This window comes from Eubalaena glacialis, chromosome 10 (genome assembly GCF_028564815.1).
Source record: "Eubalaena glacialis isolate mEubGla1 chromosome 10, mEubGla1.1.hap2.+ XY, whole genome shotgun sequence".
Lineage (NCBI taxonomy): Eukaryota > Metazoa > Chordata > Mammalia > Artiodactyla > Balaenidae > Eubalaena > Eubalaena glacialis.
In genome coordinates this window covers 115,837,488-115,858,790 of record NC_083725.1, presented here as the reverse complement: position 1 = coordinate 115,858,790, position 21,303 = coordinate 115,837,488, and the positions used below count along the sequence as shown (strand labels likewise).

General features: G+C 55.0%; 2 protein-coding genes across 4 annotated transcripts; one reads left to right on the top strand and one right to left on the bottom strand.

Annotated features, from left to right (window-relative positions):
- Positions 1 to 3,867: 3,867 nt before the first annotated feature.
- DRAP1 (DR1 associated protein 1) lies at positions 3,868 to 6,046 on the bottom strand. Its single transcript, XM_061203655.1, has 7 exons — positions 5,898 to 6,046; positions 5,582 to 5,654; positions 5,379 to 5,472; positions 4,966 to 5,085; positions 4,752 to 4,845; positions 4,437 to 4,525; positions 3,868 to 4,086 (listed from the first exon to the last, which is right to left on the bottom strand). Exons 1-7 carry the CDS (start codon positions 5,937 to 5,939, stop codon positions 3,981 to 3,983), a joined length of 618 nt encoding a protein of 205 aa, XP_061059638.1. The 5' UTR covers positions 5,940 to 6,046; the 3' UTR covers positions 3,868 to 3,980.
- A 282-nt stretch (positions 6,047 to 6,328) lies between these two features.
- C10H11orf68 (chromosome 10 C11orf68 homolog) lies at positions 6,329 to 8,548 on the top strand. Of its 3 annotated transcripts, none has more exons than XM_061203652.1 (2): positions 6,329 to 6,453; positions 7,127 to 8,548. In XM_061203652.1, exons 1-2 carry the CDS (start codon positions 6,329 to 6,331, stop codon positions 7,881 to 7,883), a joined length of 882 nt encoding a protein of 293 aa, XP_061059635.1. In that variant the 3' UTR covers positions 7,884 to 8,548. The 3 variants fall into 3 exon arrangements, with proteins under 3 accessions (XP_061059635.1, XP_061059637.1, XP_061059636.1); XM_061203654.1 differs by lacking the exon at positions 6,329 to 6,453 and adding an exon at positions 6,585 to 6,829; XM_061203653.1 differs by lacking the exon at positions 6,329 to 6,453 and adding an exon at positions 6,585 to 6,841.
- The last annotated feature ends 12,755 nt before the right edge of the window (positions 8,549 to 21,303 follow it).

The window sequence follows — 21,303 nt, the reverse complement described above, 5'->3', positions numbered from 1 at the left end:
CCCCAGCAGTGCGAGTTCTGGTGTCGCCACTTCTACCCTAGCATAGGTGGTATCAGATTTTATTTATGTAATAAAAGAGCTTTTTGTTTATTTATCTAATTTATTTATTTTTGTTGCCCACCCAGGGATTGAACCTGGGCCCGCAGCAGTGAGAGCGTGGAATCCTAACCACTGGAGCACCAGGGAATTCCCAGACTTCTTAGTTTCTGGCTTCTGGTGGGTGACTGTGGTGTCTCATTTCCCTGCTGGGTGATGATGTTGGGTGCTTAATAAACGTGTGCTGAATGGATCCTTAAATGGGCTGTGGAGGGGGGGCTTTCCACTTGGCAGGGAGAGGGGGGTCTGTACTCTTCACAGGAGGGTCACAGTCCCCGGCTGCCACGCTGGCCTCAGAAGCTGCTCCCTCTTTCACACACTGGTCACACTTACACCCTGGGGCACAGTCGATGCCGGGCTGAGGCATTCAGGCTCAAGGCTCCCCAGTGGACAGACAATAAAGAATGACAGGGGCTTCCCTGGTGGCGCAGTGGTTGAGAATCCGCCTGCCAATGCAGGGGACACGGGTTCGAGCCCTGGTCTGGGAAGATCCCACATGCCGTGGAGCAACTAGGCCCGTGAGCCACAACTACTGAGCCTGCGTGTCTGGAGCCTGTGCTCCGCAACAAGAGAGGCCGCAATAGTGAGAGGCCCGCGCACTGCGATGAAGAGTGGCCCCCGCTCGCCGCAACTAGAGAAAGCCCTCGCACAGAAACGAAGACCCAACACAGCCGTAAATAAATAAATTAATTAATTAATTAATTAAAAAAAAAAAAAGAATGACAATCACCTGGTTCCCAGGAAGAGCTCTGCAGATGGGGTACTGACAGGCTGCCCCCTCCCGGTGCCCAGTGGTACCCAGAGGGCAGGGCAGAGCCATCTTTTCCCATTCCCAGGAAGCACCCAGAGGCCAGGCCCAGCCAGAAGCACTGTCTCCCTGGGGCCCCTGCCCTCTGACTCAGGAGGCTGCACTCCTAACACTGGTCAAAGGCTGGGTCAGGGCCTTCCCAATGGCCCATGAGGTCCTGCGGCAGAAGCTGGCTGGTCACCCAGGTTGGCTAGACCACCTTCCCCAGCCTCCCTCGGGTGGGACCCTGTGACAGGTCCAGTGGGAAAGTAAACAGAGGCAATGGGACCACTTCCAGCCCTGGCCCAGGAAAACCTCCGCGGGCTGAGACTCCCCCTTCCGCAGTGACTTTGAAAGCCATGAGTTGAGGGTGGTGGGGCCACAAGATGGAAGGAGCCTGGGCCCGGAAGTCCCTCTTGGAGAAGCACGGCCCAATGAGCAGAGAAACCCCATTATGAACCTTACGTGGGCAAGAAATAAATTTCTACTGTATTTGAACCTATACGTATTGAGTTTGTTACATTAACCCTTTACCCTAACTAATAGGTATAACTCGTACATAGAGTTTAGTACATATAACTAACACAGGTAATAACTAGGCCCCGTTTTACAAATGAGAGAACTGAGACAAAGAAGCTGAGAACTTGTTCAAGGTTAATAAGTGGAGAAGCCAGGATCTGAATCCGGGACTAACGAGCTTCTACTCATACGCACTCTGTCAAGGCTGAGCCAACGGGCTGAGAACGCAGAGACCCAGGGCAGCGGCTCCTGGGCGCCTCGCTCCCACCTGCACCTCCTGGATGAAGGGAGGCTGCTCCCTGCACCCTGGCCTCCTCGCCTTCCCCAGCCATCACCCACCCTCTCCGTGCAAAATCTCACCTTTTGGACAGATCCCAGCAACGGGCTCCCAGGGTCTCTTTGTCTCCCACCCACGTGCCTTGCACGGCTCGGCAGGCCTTCGGCTCCGTGGACCCCAGGAGCTCACCCTCCCTGGGACTGCGCCCAACTTGCTGCTGGAGAAAACCGCTTGCTCCCTCTCCGGGGCCAACGGGAAGCACCTCCCATTCACAGTCCTTGCCAGCCAGAGCTCTCTTAGTTACAAGTGACAGAAACCCAGCTGGCTTCTAGGGAGAAAAATTTTTTTATTGGCTCACGTGACTACGAAGTCCAAGGTATACAGGCGTCAGGGTCCAGGTTTTCAGATGTTACCAGAAGATGGTGCCTCTGAGCCTCCTGGCACTGCTGTGCTGGCTCTGTGCTCAGTCAAAATCACCCTTTGGGATGGGAAGCAGCTTTCAGCACCCACAAGCCTCGTTACCCCAGTGTGGCCACCGTCATCCTCACCTGGACTCCTGAGAGGGTTCCCTGCTGCCACCAGAGCCACGGGGAAGCCAGCGATCTTGTCAAAACCCTTTCCCAAGGGTCCCACCTAAAGTCCCAGGGCTCAGGTGTGTTGCCCACTGGGGTCACGACACTGCCTACATACTCACGGTGGCCAAAGCCTGTTTGATTGGCCAGGCTGGCGGTTCCCATGCCTCAACCCCACGGAGTGCAGTCAGCTGCACACACCACAGGCTGAGTGGGGATGTTTCCCCAAAAGGAACCGAGGGCTTTCTTTTCTTACACCTAGAGCAGGAGCAGAGAAGAAGCAGACAGGACCCACGTGCCCTCAGGCTCCAGCTGCTCTGGGCCCATCCGGGCCTGCCACAGTGCCTCCTACTTCACAAAGAAGTCATACGCCATCAGATAAAAACGGAATACCTCAGTCCCCCACCAAAACCTACTCAACCCCTCTCCCCACTTAGGCTGGGGTTGGCTTCGGGCAACCCCACCTCACTCCATCAGTCCCCCCTCCCATCCCTTCAGCCCCTTCAGTCTGCACTTCTGCCATCTTAAAAAACAAACCCCCAATCCGTTCCTCCATCCTCACTCTGAGCCACTGCCCTCTCCCACCTCCCCTCTACGGTTCTGAGTGTTGCTTCCACTCACCTCCAAGTTTCTCACCTCGCTGTCCCGTCCACAACCCCCAAGCCACTGAGGCATTCGACAGCTGAGTTCTCCCTCCTCCCAGACGCCCCTGGGTGGGCACCACAGTGGCTCCTGGGGGGCCCTTGGGCTGGCTGCTCTTCAGTCTCCTTTGGTGGTCTGCCCCAGCCCTCCCCTTTCTCCCCGACTCTCAAGGTTCACACACCTGTCTTTAGCCCCCTACATCCAAGCGCCCACTCCACGCCTCTACTCAGTGGCCTCACAGGCACCCCAAACCCGTCACAGCCAAACTCGAGATCTTGCTAATCCTCTTCTTCCTATGCTCCCCCAGCCCCACCCAAAGAAACCTGAGAGTCCTTGAGGATACCCTCCCCCTGATGCAGTCAGTCATCAGCGTCCAGGATTCCCGACAGCACGCCACGCCTCCCGCCCGCCTCACCAAGCCACTGCTCCCTGAAGACACACGTCTGCCTCACGCCCCGTAGCTCCAGGGTCTACTCAGGGTCACAGGCTGCTCACTCACAAGCCAGCCTTCAAGGCCGCCACAACCCCACGTGCCTCTGCTCCCACTGCCCCTCCCCGCACGCCCTGCAAGGCAACTGGCCCAAGCTCTAGTTTTCAAGACTGTTGCCGTTTCCTGTCCCGTCTGTCCCTTTGCAGCAGCCCAGAGTGAGCAGAGCGGTCTCCATTAGACAGACAAGAAGAGGCCACTCGCAGAAAGGCAGAAACCTGCCCAGGGTCACACAGCACAATGAGACAGGTTGTCTCCCAGCATGACCGGCACCAGCTGGCTCAGGCCCTCCGCCACTCTGACCCGCCTTCCTTCCATCAGCACCCCCGGTTCTGCCCTGGCAGAACCGTGGGCTCCGGCCCCTCCCTTCAGTCAGCTGCTGCCCAGCCCACCACGGCTCCTGGCCCCAGCTCAGCGTGGGGAAGGAGGTGGACGGATGGGAAGGAGGCCACAAAGCCCTGGACACGAGCTGGGACAGACACCGGTGTTCCCTTTTATTATTGTTTTATTAATAAATTTAAGAACAGCTCTAACTTCTCTCTTCTCCCCAGAGCAACTAAAACCAACTAAAAGGGGGTGGGGCCTGGGGGGCAGAGGGCGCTAGGAGTCATAATCCTCTTCATCCTCTGCGTCAGGTGCCGAGGGGCCTGGGGGTGCTGGGGGCAGAGGCAGAGTCGAGGTGAAGGGCATGAAGGGTGTCGGGGGGCTGCAGGGCAGAAAGCAGGAAAGGAAGATCAGGCCACTCTCTGGTGCCCATTCCTGCCCACTCAGCCCCACCCGGTCCTCCACACAGGCAGCCCTGGAGCCCACCGCCCTCTGTACCAACAGGGAGCCAAGCCCAGAGAGGGGAAGGATCCAGGGCAGGTCACACAGCCCCACCCAGGGGGAGGGGACCTTCTGAGAGCACAGTATTCAGCCTTTAAGTCCTCCTCAGTTCCTCCCCTCCTATCCCCGAAATCTGCTACAACCAACAGAACCAAGTGGCCAGGGAGGCCAGGAGAGACAAGTCAGCCTTGGGGTCGGCTGGCCCTCTCTTGGTGCCACTGAACTGCTTACCTCTGAAAGTGGACAGGGGGGTGGCTGGCCTGGGGTGGGGCCTGTGGTGTCTCCTCTTCGCCGTCAGTATCTGTATCCTCAGACTCATCCTGGGAACAAGGCAGGAATGAGAGATGACCAGAAAGGCATGGGCTCATCACTGGAAAGCAGAAATAGGAGATGGACCTCCGTAGCCCCAATTTACAAGCAAACAAACCAAAACGAAAAGATCACAGGTGAGGATGGGACCAGGCCTCCAGCCAGCTTGGCCTGGCCGGATGCAAGGCTGCCCTGCCTGCCCTGCGGGGCAGGACAGAGAGCTGGGGCCTCACTCACCTCCTGCTCTGAGTCCGTGCCCGACAGCTTCTTGTCCTTGCCCTTGCTTCCCATCCCACCATTCTTCCGGTTGCTGCTGCCTGGCTTCCGGCCCCTTCAGGAAGGTATAGTGCATCTGCCCAGAGGTCTCGCCCCTCCTTTGCCACCCCCTAGCCACCCCCAACCCCAGGGGCCTCGGCCTTCCCCACCCGGACACTGGACCCTGGCTCCCCACCTGCGGGGACCCTTGTCCCCATCCATGTGGTTGTCTTCGCCGTCCCCCTGCATGTCAGGCACAGATGCCACCAGGTCCTTCAAGAAGTCAAACTGCTGCTCCAGCTCAATGCACTGCTTCCTGGGAGAGGTGGGGAGGAGATGGCACTCAGGTGGGGCACAGCCGTCTGCGCCCTCAGCAAGGGGCTCTCTGGATGTCAGGGGAATGGAGCCTGGAAAATTTCAATCCCAACCATCCCCCCCTTTGCTAGAACACCCAACTCCTCCTCCCAAGTTCAAACCCACTAGTCTTTGAGGCCTTGCTGATCTCCCAGCACCCCCTACCTCCCGCACTATCAGGGCACAGCCTCCCCTAAGCGTGTGAACTCCTGGAAGAGGACCCCAACCGGGCCCTCCCAGATCAGAGCCACTCACAGGTGGGATGTGGTCATGGTCTTGGCGTTTCGGGACTGGGTCACTTGGCAAGCCTTCTTCAACAGTGACTCCAGGAAAAGCTCAAGCGCCCGAGCTCAGGGGGGTCAAGGAGAACGCCGGGTGGTGCCCCAGCCCACACAAAGCGACCCCGGGCTGCCGGCCTCCCCCACCTCCCTCAACCCGACCAGCCCCCGACAGGATACAGATGATGACAGGCACAGCCGCCGCCACCTTCCCAATCTCTTCATCCGTCTGCATGATCTTCTTGATCCGTGCCTGGGGAGGGGGTAGAGAGCTCGGACCCCGTCGCCTCCGTCCCGGAAAGGGTGCTTAAGTGGGGGGAGAGAAAGGGAGCATCCCAGGAGAAAGGGGGCGGGGGGCACCGACGCTGAGAGGGCACGGAAGGGGGCGGGGCGTCCGGGCCCCCGAACATCGCGATGCGCCCGCCTCCCTAGCTGGGCCTGGGCCGGAGCCTCCCGAGAGCCCGGGCGCTCCTACGGGGCCTGGCCACGTGCTCACCGGCGGGAACCGCGCGTTGTACTTCTTCTTCTTGCTCGGCATCTCGGGGCCTCTCTCGCCGCGCCGGGCCCAGCGCCGCCGCCCGCAGCCTCCCGGCCCCCGGGCCTGCTCGTCGCCCGCCCGCCGCGGTTCCCCCGGGTCCTGGTGCCGCCCGCTCCGCCCCCGCCGCTGCCCACAGGGTCCTAGCGCCGCCGGTCAGGACACCGCCCGCAGGGCCCGAGCGCCCTCGCCTTAGAGCCTCCCAGGCGGTGCACGTCTGTCCCGGACTGTACCGCCACTCCTGCTCGCCCACAAGGCCAGAAGAACGAACGTTAGCCCCGCCCCCCGCAGGCCCGCCCCTCCTCGCGTTCCCTGACGGCCCCGCCCCTTCCCCGGCCCCCACTGTACTGCGCCTGTCTATAAAGTTGTTGTTGAAGCGGCGGGGCGCTAAGATGGCGGCGGCGGCAGCCGTGGCGGGGGCGGGGCGCGGCGGCGGCGGCGGCGGCGGCGCAGAGCCCCGGCAGGAGCGGAGCCGGGCCCCGGGCTGGGCCGGCGCCGAGCGCAGCGAAGGCCGGAGGTGACCCCGGGGCGGCGGGAGGGGGCAGGGAGGGGCGGGGGTGCAGCTAGGGCCGTGGGCGCTAATGGCGGCGGGCGCGGCGGGGCGGGAGGCTGGCCCTCCTGCAGGCTCTATCGACCGTGGGTTCGAGTCCGGACACCGCCCCGTTAGCCTCGGATCGGTCACTGCCGTCTCTGGCCTCAGTGTCCTCGTCGTTAAATGGGCTGGATAACGCCCGCCCGGAGGCCTGGCGCCATGGGGCCTGCCGCGGTGCTGCGCGAACGTGTGCTTTGCTTCCCTCCATTAACTCCCGGCGCCCGGGAAAGCTGCCATCCTCTGGCAGGGCCGGGAGGTTCCCGCGCCTGAATTCACATTTCGGCCCTGTCACTCACTGCAGGTGTGACCTTGGGTGAGTCCCGTCTCTCTGAGTTTCGGTTCCCTCATCTGTAGGTCAGGGAGAGTAGTAATAACATTAACAACATCTGCACAGCTTTTGTTCCACCTCAGGCATGTAATTCTCTACAGCTGTTTGAGACAGGAACAGTTGTTATCCATTGTAAAGATGAGGCAACTGAGGCACAGCGACCTTAAGTTTTGCCCAAGGCCACACAGTTAATTCAGTGTCTGGCACCCACTAGGGCCCAGCAAGTTGGGTCTGTCCTGGACCTGCCCTAACTCAGTTCCCTTACGGCAGGATGGAACCAGGTGAGGAGCTGGAGGACGAGGACTCTCCAGGTGGTCGTGAAGATGGCTTCACTGCTGAGCACCTGGCTGCAGAGGCCATGGCAGCTGACATGGACCCCTGGCTGGTGTTTGACGCCCGCACCACACCTGCCACAGAGCTGGATGCCTGGTTGGCCAAGTACCCACCATCCCAAGTTACCCGCTACGGGGACCCTGGCTCGCCCAACTCTGAGCCTGTGGGCTGGATTGCAGCATACGGGCAGGGCTACGTCCCCAACTCGGGTGATGTGCAGGGCCTGCAGGCAGCCTGGGAGGCTCTGCAGACCAGCGGGCGGCCCGTCACGCCAGGTACCCTGCGCCAGCTGGCCATCACCCACCAGGTGCTCTCTGGCAAATGGCTGATACACCTGGCACCTGGCTTCAAGCTGGACCACGCCTGGGCTGGCATTGCTCGAGCTGTGGTTGAGGGCCGGCTTCAGGTGGCCAAGGTGAGCCCACGGGCCAAGGAGGGTGGGCGGCAGGTCATCTGTGTTTATACAGACGACTTCACGGACCGCTTGGGTGTACTGGAAGCAGATGCAGCCATCCGTGCAGCAGGCATTAAGTGTCTGCTCACCTACAAACCTGACGTCTACACCTACCTGGGCATCTACCGGGCCAACCGCTGGCACCTCTGCCCCACTCTCTATGAGAGCCGTTTCCAGCTGGGGGGCAGTGCCCGTGGTTCCCGAGTGCTGGACCGTGCCAACAATGTGGAACTGACCTAGTGGGGCCAAATGGGGGAGACCACCCTCTGCCGCCCCTGCTAGGGATGGATCCTCCCGTCTGTCTTCCCCCTCCTTGTCCCAAGGAGGCTGAGCGTCCCCAGCTCTGAGGACTGGGTCACTCGGGAACTGCCTGCATCTACGAACCCATTGAACTTCTGTCCTGTGTTCAGGGCTGACTCAAGTCCCCACTGGCTGGAGGCTCTGGCTCCCTGAGTGCCAGACCCTCAGCCTCTCTCTTCGCTGCTGCTCCCCTTGGTCATCCAGGACCACAGGCTGGGCGCGGACACCCGCAGGAGAGCCTTCCTTGGCCATACCCTCAGTTCTGGCTGTATCTCCCCCTCCTCCTGCATCCTCCCCTTCTCTTCCTCCCTCACGGGAGAGAAGACCTTGTGCTTCCAGTCCCTCGCCTTGGGGCCTTCACAATCCAGGGGGCAGAGGCCCTGCAGGCCTGAGCATGCCGTTTTGTTGGGGGTGGGTGGGTGATGGTTCCACTCAGCCCCTGGCAGAGACAGGGGCTGCCAGGGCCGTGGATACGGGGCCTGCCCCTACCTGCCATCTCATAGCCCACACCACCTTCCTCCTTTCTTTGGCTACCTTGTCACATGCCTGCTCCTGGCATTTCAATAAAACCCAGCTTGGGTCTGTGTCTTGAGTGTTTTTGAAAACACTGTGTTGGTGGTTACCTGCTTTGGTTGCTGGAGAGAGGCAGGGCCAGGAGAGACTGCCCCTTTGCTCTGATTGGGCCCCCCCAGCTGCCTCCAGTAGTAAGATATGCCTCACAGCCAAGGCTGGGAACCTCTCTGAGAGCCTCTGCAAAGCCGGCCCTGTTTCCCCTCCATCCCAAGAATCAGAATCAGTTTCTCAGTGACTTCCCATAAGTTCAAAGATTTGGCCCAGCAAAGTCTGAGGGGCTACTGCTAGCTCAGAGGGTATATTTGTGCCCACTAGAGAAAGGCACCTCCTTGGTCCTGGCAGTTCTAGGCCAGGGCACATGGTCTGGTGAGCAGAGGATGGGTTGGGTTTCAGCTGCCTAGGCTGGATATCCTTGTGCAGTGAACAACCTGCACAACCTTAAGGAGCCTTGGAAGTCCTTCCACGTATACTCGCCTCTCCCACCACCCTGACCGTCACCGAGGCCACGTGACTGTTTGCACATCACTCCCATATGGATTATTGAATTCTCGCAACCTAACAGGAGAAGGTTTTGGCCCAATTTATGGTCAAGAAAATTGAGGCCAGGAGGGGAGATAGATTGCCTCAGGGTCATGCAGTGAGTTGGGCAGAGTTAAGACTTGCACCCCAGTTCTCAGGCAGAGTGGCGTCCCTGGCCTCACCTGCAGTTAGCTCTTTGCAACCCAGCAGGCACATTCACTCAACATGACCTCCCTGGGCCATACCGCTCAGCTGAGGCTGCTATAGCTTCTGGGAGCTTGGCTCCATAGCCCCCGGCCCCGGCCCTGGCCCTGGGCTTGGTTGGGGGCTCCTGGCAGGGAGCCCCTTGGGACGCTGCTCTCGTGCCGTGCCGGAGCTGACTCAGCCTCCAGCAGCCTCATCAAATTGGAATTTGGAGCAGGGGAGTGGAGATGCCACCAGGCTGACTGGGTGGAAGTAGGTGAGTCATAAGATGCTGGCTCGGCCCCCTCCCCAGCCTCCTCTGCACCCAGAGCTGAGTCCCCTTCAGCCCAGCCCTGGGAAGTTCCCAGGGTTGGGTGGTCTCCCGGTCAAAGCCTGGTGCCCCTCAGACTGTCAGTGCCTTGCACTTACCCAAATGGAGCCAAGGCTTGGGAGGATCCTGGCCAGGCCCTTGTGGGTCCCACAAAGATGCCCAAGTGGTGTCAACACCACCTGGTTCTTCTTCCATAAGTAAGCATTTCACACACTTAGCGCCTGTCCTCCATCGTCATGGCCCTGCTTTAGCCCCTTCCTCACTCTCCCAAACCATTGCAACTTGCCTCTTCTGCCCCATTCCCCCTCCCTCCCCCCACTGCCAGCTGTCCCGCAGAGCGGCCTGTGTCCATCTGCTACTCAAAGCCCTTCTGTGGCTCCCCACAGCCTGCAACTTAGAGTCCACTCTCCTGATCCCGTTATGGCCTAGCCCCCGCCCCCAGCTGCCCCAGCTTCCCTCAGGCGCCCCTTTCTGCCCGTGCTCACCCTGCCGGAGCCAACTGGCTCTCCCTTCACCCCTGGCAGGCAGCCCTGGGCCTCAGGCTCTTCCTTCTGCTTGAACACCTGCCTTGCAGCAAGGATCGAGGGGTTACTTATGTAACCACTGGATTAATGTCTCTCTCCCGCTGCTGGCCCCTAAGCCACGTGCCCAGACTATGCTCAGTGAAGGCAGGAACAATGCCTAAATCTCAGCCCTGTCCCCAGAGGGCCTAGCACAGTGTGTGGCCAGAGCAACCTTTTCATAAATTATTGAATGAATGAATGAGTGACTCAAGTCCATCCCCTGCCACTGCCTGCAGCCTCATCTCCTCCACTCCCTGCTTCACTACTTCTGGGTCCAGAACCATGAGCTGCCTGTGTTTTTCCTGCACACCCGCTGGCCTCCTCACTTTTGTGCCTATTCTCATGCTGTTGCCTCCGCCTGGTATACCTGACCCTCACCCGCTTCCCTGGCTGACTCCAGATCTCAGATGCACACGCTCAGGTGTCATCCTCTCAGAGGTTCCCCCCCCCCATCCAACCTCACCCCAGGCTCCCATAACGCACACGCACCTGTGGCTCTCATCTGTGCATCTGAGGCCCCTCAAGGACAGTGGCTGCGCTTTATCCCACAGGGTGTCCTCAGCATCCAGCATAGGACCTGGCTTAGCATAAGTGCCAAATAAACATGATTGAATAAATGAGTGACTGAATGAAAATTGCCCTCTGTCTCTGGGCCTCAGTTTCCTCATTCCATTCATAACAAGAGCCAGGCACTGTGCTAAGTATGTACCTACGTTATCTAAGCTTCACCCAGCTCTATTATTATTGCCATTTTGCAGAAGAGGAAACTGAGGCCCAGAGAGGTTCAGTAATTGGTTCAAGGTTACAGAGTTCACTATTTGAATCCCGGTCATTCAGCTCCACAGCACCCAGTGCACTGTTGAGCCCCCACTATATGAAAGTGCTGTGGGGAGGGGGGCTGCCGAGATAATTGAGATCCAGCAAGGACTTAGGATCTGATTTGTAAAGTACACAGGTTCGGTCCTCAGAACCACCTGAGAGAGAGGCTGGGCCAAGACTAAGATTCCCATTTTACTGTTGGAGAAACTGAGGCCCAGAGAGTAGAGTGACTAAGCCTACTAAGCAGGAAGGACCCCCCGGGCCTACAGTGGGGACTGCTCCCCTGCCAGGGCAAGAGCTCCCAAGACCCACCCACTCAGGCTGGCAGGGGATTGTGTCCTGTTTGGCTGGCCCGTTCCCATACAGGCATCAGGGAGCAGCCCTGACCTGGGGTAGGCCAGGCTGGGTAAATTTGGACAAGCCCCTGTCCTCTGCTCACCTTTATAAGACCACAGAAGGATGACTGAGCCAGGAAAAGGAGGGCACCCGCACTGCACCTACTCCCGCTCACATGCACCGCGAACCCCCAGCCCCCAGGCAGGAGGCTGCAGAGGGGCTAGCCTGTGAGTGGGGAGAATCTCTGCCCACCTCCTGATTCCGGCTGGGGCCAGGAGGACAGGAAACAGCTGAGTCGGGAGAGAGCTTCAGCCAGAGCTTTGGCGAGGTTTTTGGGATTTTCCTAGCAGGGCAGCTGCGCCCCACTCCCGCCCACTGGGAGGGGCCCTGGCAGAGACCAGGCTTGGGTCACACAGCTGATTCATCTGAGGAGGGAAACTCCCCGTTTCTCTGACGCGCATCCCCCAGGTGCTGAGGAGTAACCTGAGGGCACCTAGCCCAGAAACCCACCAAACCCACCTTTCCTTGATTACTGGCCTCCCAGTAGGGCTTGAAAACCCCCCAGGCTGGACAGAGGGACAGAATTGGGCAGGGTGGCAGGGCATCGGGGCAGCTTCCTAGGGAATAACAGCAGAGACTGGAACCAGAGCGACAGCCAGACAAGGGGCACCGCAGGCATTCCCCCCCTTACCCATTTTTCAGATGGGAAAACTGAGGCTCAGAGAGCAAGAACAAACACACATGCAGACCTGCTCTGTTCCAGACACTACTCTAAGCAGTTTGTACGCATTCACCCCTTTTGGTCCTCACAGCCCTCGTTTTCCTGAGGAGTAAACTGAGCAGAAAGAGGTTAAGTAACGGCCACGGTCAAGGCTGGAAATGCTCCGGAGGCTCTCCACAACTCCCGAGCGCTTGTGCACACCCCTGCGGCAGGGTGCTCCCCCCTCTCCCTGAGCACCTCTGGCCCCAGGGGCCAGAGACCTCCCTGGGGTGAAGTCTGAAGTGGTCTCTGGGGACCCTTTATTCTCACGTCCCAACTCAGGCCCCTGGGAACCCTAGAGGACAGGCAGGTCACCCACGGGACCCTGGCTCCTCCAAGGCTAAAGGGAGAAAGCTGGCTCCTGCAGAAAAAAAATCAGCCTAACCCGCAGAGGGCAGGAGAGGGCAGCGAGGCGTTCCCGCCAAAATCTTCCTCTGGAGGGTTTGACTTCCTTCCAAAGCCCAATCCTTCCCCCCCACCCCCACCCCCCGCGTCAGAGCCTCCCTTTCCTGTCTGCCTGCCCCCGGCCCTGACACCACACACACTCATGCCCGCACACACGGGCACACACGTGCACACCGAGAGTCCAGCCTCCAGGCCACTGCCCCTCAGCAGGCCGGCCCTGCGCCCTCCGCCCGGGGCCAGGGGCCCGCTGGCTACTCGAGGGGAGCTGAGGGTGTGGCTCTGTGGAGTGTAGCCCAGGGCCCCACGCAGACAACCTCTGCCCATCTGGCTCCCACTCACAAGCGGATGACTCACCCCCTTGCCCCCCATGACTCGGTTTACACGGGTGCCCAGAGGTCCTCCCAGTGAGGGTGGGGCGGTTTATTAGCCCAGCCCAGGCCCGCCAGTCTTTCCTCCCAGGATGAGAGGTTCATCCCCCTCCTGGCCCACAGCCAGAGCTGGCACCCGGAGCCTGGAGCCCGGAGGTGGCGGGAAGCCTCAGGCCTGGGAGGGTAGGAGAGTCCGAGAACTGAGTGGCAGTCCCCAACTTCCCTGGGCCTGGGTCTGCAGGGAACAGCAGCTACTCCAAGAAATAAGAGGCCAGGCTGAGTGGGCAGAGCGCCATCATGGGCACCAACAGCAGAGCCCTCGATGTCCTGCATTCAGAGGAAATGGTCCACATGGCACAAAACATAACAGCAAGAAATCCCTCACTAACATGTATTGATCGCTTACTGTACCAGTCCCGTGCTAAGTGCCATCCACGCCTTCCCTCGTGTACTGCCCCAATAATCCCCTGAAGAGCGTGTACAATCATTATGATCTCCATCTTACAAGTGAGGAAACAAGCATAAAGAAGAGAATGACCCAGGTCACACAGCCAGGACTCAAACCCAGGCCATCCAACTCCAGAGCTCACGTCGTTATCCCTCCTGCCTCCCTGAGCCGCGCTGGTTGGAAGAGGGATGACGGCCCAGTCTGCACTGCCCCTCCCCCCAGCGCACCTCTGCTGAAACCTCTGGTTTTAGGGATCACCGTATGTAAACCACTAATCTGCAAGAAGGGAAAACTGAGGCTCCCAGAGGGAAAAAGACTGGCCTGAGGTCCCATAACAAATCAGAGGTGCAGCCAGAGCTGGGACCATGTAGTTAACACTCTCCCCAATGCCCTGGGATGGAGAGGTCGGCCCCGCCCCGACTCCCTGTAACCCTTTAGCCCGGCTCCTTTCCCTCCTGTGCTCCTCTGCATCATGGGGACAGGACTGCCTTCACAGCAGGGTGGCATGAGGCTCAAAGGACAGCAGAGGGACCAGTGCTCAGTGGCATCTGGGGAATGAGGAGGGTGATACCTAGGCCCTGGAAGCAGCAGCCCAGCCCCTTCTCATCCCACCCCCTTCCTTAACCCCGGACCCCACCAAATGGCTCCCTCTAACCCCACCGGCCAGAAGACCTTCCCATAAGAGACTCCAGCCCCCTCCTCCCCAGACTCCAGCCTCAGTAAAGTGAGCATAGGTCCCTTCCCCGTTCAAACAGCACTCAGGGGTCCGCTTGTCCTCCAGCCCAAGTCAAGCCCCTCACGGGACTAAGGGCCCTGGCTTAGGCCTCACTCGGCCCACCCTTCCCATCATGGTCCCAATACACATTCTACCACATGCCCTGGACAACAGGGAGCCAGGCCTCGCCTCCCCCAACCCCCGGGCCTTTGTAAAGCCTACTGACTCCAAATCCAGAAATATCTCCCCCATCTTCAGATACTCATCAGCCAGGAAACCTGCTCCCTCAACCCTCGCAATAGGAAAGCATTCTTCCTTCCTGGGCGCTCCTGTAATGCCCCCGGCGCTCTCCAGCTCCTGGCCCCAGCACTCTCTACCTTCCACCAGGGATGTTTTCCTCAGCAGCTGATCCCTTTTTTGGGCTGTAAACACCTTGGGGCCAGGACCAAGTCTACCTCTCTACCTCCCCAACTGCTGGTTCCATTCAACTTTAACTCTGTTAATTCAGGAGAATGGATAAACGTGTCCATCATGCAATGGGACCAGACTCAGAAATCAAAAGAAGTGAACTACTGCTACCCACAACCTGGATGAATCTCACAGACATAATGGTGAGAAACGGAAACCAGACACAAAAGAGCACACACTGTATGATTCCACTGATGTGAAAATCTAGAAGAGACAAAACTGATCTATGGTGATAGAACTGAGATAAGTGACTTTCCGGGGTAAGGGAGGATTGACTGCAAAGGGGCAGGAGAAAATTTTCTGGCGGATGGAAATATTCTGTATCTTGACTGGAATGTGCTTACATGAGTGAATACAAATGGTCAAACATAAGACCAGCACATTTTTTAAAATGTAAATTTTACTGAATGTAAAATATACCTCAACGAAGTAGATTTTTGTTTGATGGGGCAGGTCTATATATACTCAGTGGAAGGATTTCCAAGATATAAGAAAACAAAAAAGCAAGGAGCAAAACAGGGTATAGAGCAGGCTAACTTCTGGGTAAAAAGATAGGCAAGAGACTGAATACAATAGAGAGGGAGGCTTTTCACTGTATACCCTTGTGTAGCTTCTGGATCTTGCAGCATGTAAATGTATTACCTAGTTGAAAAACAAATGCAATGAAAAATTTAAAAACGTAAGGCAAAGTAAAAAATAAAAATCATGTTTTAAAATAATTTTTTCTCTTACACGCAGTATATATATATAGTGTTTTGTGTTTGTCTCCCCCAAACAGAAAATCTTTAAAAATTATTCTGAGCAGGTTAAAAAAAAATGTAACAGCCTGAATACTGCTATGGGACTCTATTACATGAGGGATCTAACCTAGGTTAAGGACTCATGGGACTTCCCTAGTGGCGCAGTGGTTAAGAATCCGCCTGCCAATGCAGGGGACACGGGTTCGAGCCCTGGTCCAGGAAGATCCCACATACCGCGGAGCAACAAAGCCCACATGCCACAACTACTGAGCCTGCGCTCTACAGAGAGCCACAAATACTGAAGCCCGCGCACCGAGACCCCGTGCTCCACAATGACAAGCCCGCGCACCACAACGAAGAGTAGCCCCCGCTCGCCGCAACTAGAGAAAGCCCGCGTGCAGCAACGAAGACCCAATGCAGCCAATAAATAAATAAATAAATAAATAAAGGACTCGTGGACTCATGGAAGGCCTCCTGAGGAAGTGATGGGGAAACTGACACCTGCAAGATGAGAGTTGGCCAGGCAAGGGGATGAGGGAGGGCACTGTGGGCAGAGGGAATAGCCTGTGCAAAGGTGAGAAGCTTGGTCCAGTAGTAAGCCTGGAGCAGAGAGAGTAACTGGGTGCTGCTGAGGGAGGAGCCTGGGCATGTGGCCCACACCTGGAAGGGCCTGGGATGCCACGTTAAGGATTCTGGCTGTTTTCAAAGGATAGACCAGTAAGGCAGTGAGGAGCTCAGGCTCTGGAGACTGACTGCTTAGGTTCAAATCCTGGCTCCACAATTTCCTTGCTGTGTGGCTTTTAGCAAGTTGATTAATTTCTCTATGCCTCCATTCCCTAATCTGTAAAATGGGTATAATATTATTATCTGTCTCTACAGGGTTGTTGTGAGGATTAATGAATTACTTTGAACAGTGCCTGGTTCATAAGAGCTACATGAGCGTGAGCCACTAGTGTGACCCTTTTGGCCCTCCAAGTCCCCCAATCAACAGACAACCTAAAAGAACACAGAGTGTATCAAGCATCCTGACCCCACCCCTTCCCAGACCTCAGACCCTCCTGTGTAGCAATTTGAAGTGTGCCGTGGTGGCTCGGAAGGGTCCAAGTCTGAGGGTGAAATGGTCAGAATTGTAAAAGATTCTTCTGTGAACATTGTCAGGATTTTAAAAATTCCTCAGGCTGCTCATGGGAAGTGGAGGGGAGGGAGCAAGCTGGAGGCTGTGGAGAGTGTCCAGAACAGATGGGAGGGGACTAGGACCAAGGGAAAGAAATCTTTTTGTTGAAGTGAACTGAAATGTCACCTCCAGATGTGGGGAGACTGGAATTCTGACCCACTGCTGGTGGGATGGAGAACTGTTGGAGAGAATCAAAGCCAAATTTATGGGTACCCTATGACCCACAAATCCACCCCAGGCACATATCCAAGAGAAGTGAGTGCAGTTGGCCACCGAAGGACATATCAAGAATGCTCACGAGGGAATTCCCTGGCAGTCCAGTGGTTAGGACTCCGTGCTTCCACTGCAGGAGGCACGGGTTCGATCCCTGGTTGGGGAACTAAGATCCTGCAAGTCACGCGCAGCACAGCCAAAAAAAAAAAAAAAAAAAAAAAAAAATTTTCACAGCAGCCTTATTCAGAAGAGCCCCAAACTTGGAGAGCCCCCAATATCATCATCAGAAGAATGTAGAGAGTGATTATGGGATATTTGTGCAATGTAATGCTACACAGTAATGGAAAAGACCAAGCTACTGCTTTACCCAACAATGTAGACGAATCCCTCAGACATGCTGTGTAAAAGAAGCCAGACCCCGGACTTCCCTGGTGGTCCAGTGGTTAAGGCTCCGCGCTTCCAACGCAGGGGGCGCAGGTTCGATCCCTGGTCAGGGAACCAGAATCCCACATTCTGCATGGTGTGGCCAAAAAAAAAAAAAAAGAAACCAGACCCAAGAGAGTACATGCTGTATGTTTCCATTTACATGAAGTTCAAGAACAGGCAACGCTGATCTATGACTCTAGAAGTCAGAATAGTGGTTACCTATAGATGGGGGATGGTGAGTGGGAGGAGGCAAAAAGAGGTTCTGGGCTGTTGGAAATACCCTACACCTTGATCAGGGTGGTAGCTACATGCGTTTACATACATGTAAAAAATCATTGACCTGAACATGTTGGATGAGTGCACTTTACTGTAGGTATGTTAAACTTCAATTTCATCAACAACCTAAATATAAGAATCAAAATTATAAAACTATTAGAAGAAAACATAGGGGTGAATGTTCATGACCTCAAATTTGGCAATGGATTCTTCAGTTGGACACTGGAAGCATGAGCAACAGAAGGAAAAATAGATGAACTGAACTTCAAAAAAATTATAAAAACTTTTGGGCATCAAAGGACTTTATGAAGAATGTGAAAAGACAACCTACAGAATGTTAGAAAACATTTGCAAATCATATATCTGATAAGCGTTTGGTAGCCAGAATATATAAAGAACTCATATAATTCAGCAACAACAAAAAGAAACAACCTAATTAAAAATGGGCAAAGGACTTAAATACACATTTGTCCAAAAATTATATACAAATGGCCAACAAGCATATGAAAAGATGTTCATTGGTCATTAAGGAACATGACTGGTTATTAAGGAAATGCAAATCAAGACACAATGAATAGAGAACAAACGTATGGACACCAAGGGGGGGAAGCGGCGGCGGGAGGTGGGGTGGGGGGGTGGTGTGATGAACTGGGAGATTGGGATTGACATATATACACTAATATGTATAAAATGGATAACTAATAAGAACCTGCTGTATAAAAAAATAAATAAAATAAAATTCCAAAAAAAAAAAGACACAATCACTTCACACCCTCTAGGATGTATTTTTAAAACAGAAAATAATAAGTGTTGACAAGGATGTAGAGAAATTAGAACCCTCAGGCACTGCTGGTAGGAAAAGGGTACAACCACTGTGTAAAACAGTCTAGCAGTTCCTCACAAGATTACACAGAGAGTTACCATATGACCCAGCAATTCCACTGTTAGGTATATGCCCAAGATAAATGGAAACACATGTCCACACAAAAGCTTGTACACAATGTCCATAGAAGCATTATTCATAATAGCCAAAAAGTAGAAACAACCCAACGTCTATCAACTGATGAATAAATAAATTGTTGTATAGCCATACAATTGAATATTATTCAGCCATAAAAAGGAATGAGGTGTTGCTACTTGCTACAACACTCATCAGCCTGGAAAACATTATGCTAAGTAAAAGAAACCAGACACAAAAGGTCACAAACTGTACAGTAAATTTTCCATTTATATGAAGTGTCCAGATGAGGCAAAATCTGTAGAAACAGAAAGCAGATTAGTGGATACCAGGGGATGGGAGGAGGGGCTAATTGGGAGTCATTACTTAATGGATATGGAGTGTTTTTCTGGGATAATTTAAAAGTTTTGAAACTAGAGAGAAGTGGTGGTTGCACAACATCGTGAATGCACAAAATTCCATTGAAGTGTACACTTAAAATGGCTAGGAAGGGACTTCCCTGGTGGCACAGTGATTAAGAATCTGCCTGCCAATGCAGGGGACACGGGTTCGATCCCTGGTCCGGGAAGACCCCACATGCTGCGGAGCAACTAAGCCCGTGTGCCGCAACTACTGAGCCTGTGCTCTAGAGCCCACGAGCCACAACTACTGAAGCCCGTGCGCCTAGAGCCCGTGCTCCGCACCAAGAGAAGCCACCGCAATGAGAAGTGTGCATACCACAACGAAGAATAGCCCCAGCTCGCCATAACTAGGGAAAGCCCATGTGCAGAAAGGAAGACCCAACGCAGCCAAAAACAAAAATTAATTAATTAATTAATAGACTTAAAAAAAATTAATTTAAAATGGCTAATTGTATGTTATATGAATTTCACCTCAATTTTAAAAATAAATAAACTTCAATGTAGAAAGTGAACGGAAACTGGAAAACATAAACATCACCTACAGTGCCCTGGGAGCATTGACAGAACCTACTGGGCGCAAGGCACACTCATCCACTGCCTCCTTTCGCCTCATTGCAGCCCCAGGAGGTGGGGATTGTCAGGGGCTCAGAGAGGGAAAGTGATTGAGCCAGGCTCACACAGCTGCCAAGGGACAATGCCTGGGTCTTTCAGACCTTCCAGCCCCCAGACTCCTGAAACAACTGTGGCCCCCTGGGATTCTCACCAGGCCTCCCGGGGTGGGAGCTGGTGAGGTCAGGGGCCAGGAACGTTACTGCAGCCACGAGGCGGGCGTTAGTGACTGAGGAGCTTGGAATGTGCTGCCTCTGAAAGGACCTCCTTGTGGCTCCACTGACGGTTAGAGCAGGAAGGGACTTTCAGAGTCATGCAATCACACACACACACACACATGCAACCTGAGCCCCTGCTCACTCACTGTCCCAGGCTGCTTGGGGAGTGGGGGCAGGGTGGTGTTTCTGGAGCCGGCAGACGAATGCAGTCAAGGCTGACTTGTGTTAGGCCTCGCATGTGCCACCACCTGGCTGCCTGTGTCACTTTGACCTGTCCTGCTTGGACTTAGCCAAGGAATTCAGATATCAGTTAGTGTGTGTGCATGCGCATGAGTACCTTAGCATGTGATCAGAGCCCCCAAAGCTACCACCCCTGGGGCTTTTTATTAACACGTAATTATTTTTGCTATTTGTCAAATTTTTACTATATGCTGTATGAAGCATGTGACATTATTTTATATCTATTCTCCGACAACCCTGAGATGTTATCACTATATAGTTATCATTATGTCTTCATTTTACAGATGAGGCTCTGAGAGATTGTATGCCTCATCCAGAGCACACAGCTGGTGAGCAGCCTAACCAGAGTTCGAATTCAGAACTCAGGCTTGTCTGATTCCAGCATACCTGTTCTTTTCCATGAATCACACTGCCTCAAAAAATCTCTCTCTCTCTCTCTCTCTCTCTCTCTCTCTCTCTCATGCACGCACGTGCACACACACACCCCCCCATATATTTCTCATTCTGGTAAACTGCTGGTGGTTCCTTTTCTTTTTTAGAGAATGACAAGCATTGAGTAGAATAAGGGCAAGGGAGAGGCACCAGGCTGGTAACCGCCTTCTGAGTGCACATCACTTTACAGCCTACAAAGCACTTTCACATTTGTGATCTCATCTGATCCCATAGCAACCCCATGAGGTCAGCAGGAGGCTCAATTATTCCCATTGGGAGTGGGACTCAGAAGGAAGGTGACCCGCCCAGGGTAACAGAGACAGAAAATGGTAGTACTGAGACTGGAAGCCCAGGGCCAAGTTGGCCTCTTGTCTCTAAGTCCTGAATGTGTCCACTGACCCTGGCCTCTGTCCCCAAGGAAGGCAGCCCAGGTCCCCACCTTCCTGAAATCTTCCTTCCCTGAGGACAAAACTGGAGCTGATCAAAAGGAGGTACCCGTGGAGGGCCTCCCTGGTGGCGCAGTGGTTAAGAATCTGCCTGCCAATGCAAGGGACACAGGTTTGAGCCCCGGCCCAGGAAGATCCCACATGCCGCGGAGCAACTAAGCCCGTGCGCCACAACTACTGAGCCTGAGCTCTAGAGCCCCCAAGCCACACTACTGAGCCCATGTGTCAAAACTACTGAAGCCTGCGCTCCTAGAGCCCATGCTCTGCAACAAGAGAAGTCACGACAACGAGAAGCCCGCGCACAGTAACAAAGACCCAACACAGCCAAAAATAAATAAATAAATAAATAAATAAATTTTAAAAAAGGAGGTACCAGTGGAAAGCAGGAGAGCCCAGCTCTCTCTGTAGTTGTGTGACACTGGCAGCTCCTTATTCTCTCCAGGCCTCAGTTTCTTCATCTGTAGAATGGGAAGAGGCAAAGAAGAAGTTTTGGGGTGGTTCTCTCAGCACTGATATTGTGCATGTGTGAAAACATGTCTGTCTGTGAGGGCTTTGAAAACTCTTGCCTGAGCCTGGGCTTGGAGCTCCCACAGCCCTGATTTGGCAACCTGCTTCAGCCACTGGCTTAGTGATCTTAGGCACCTCATTTCAACAGCTCTCAGCCTCAGTTTCCCCATCTGTAAAATGGGGATGATAACGACACCTACCTCCCATGGTTGTTGGTCTTTGGTTGTTGACA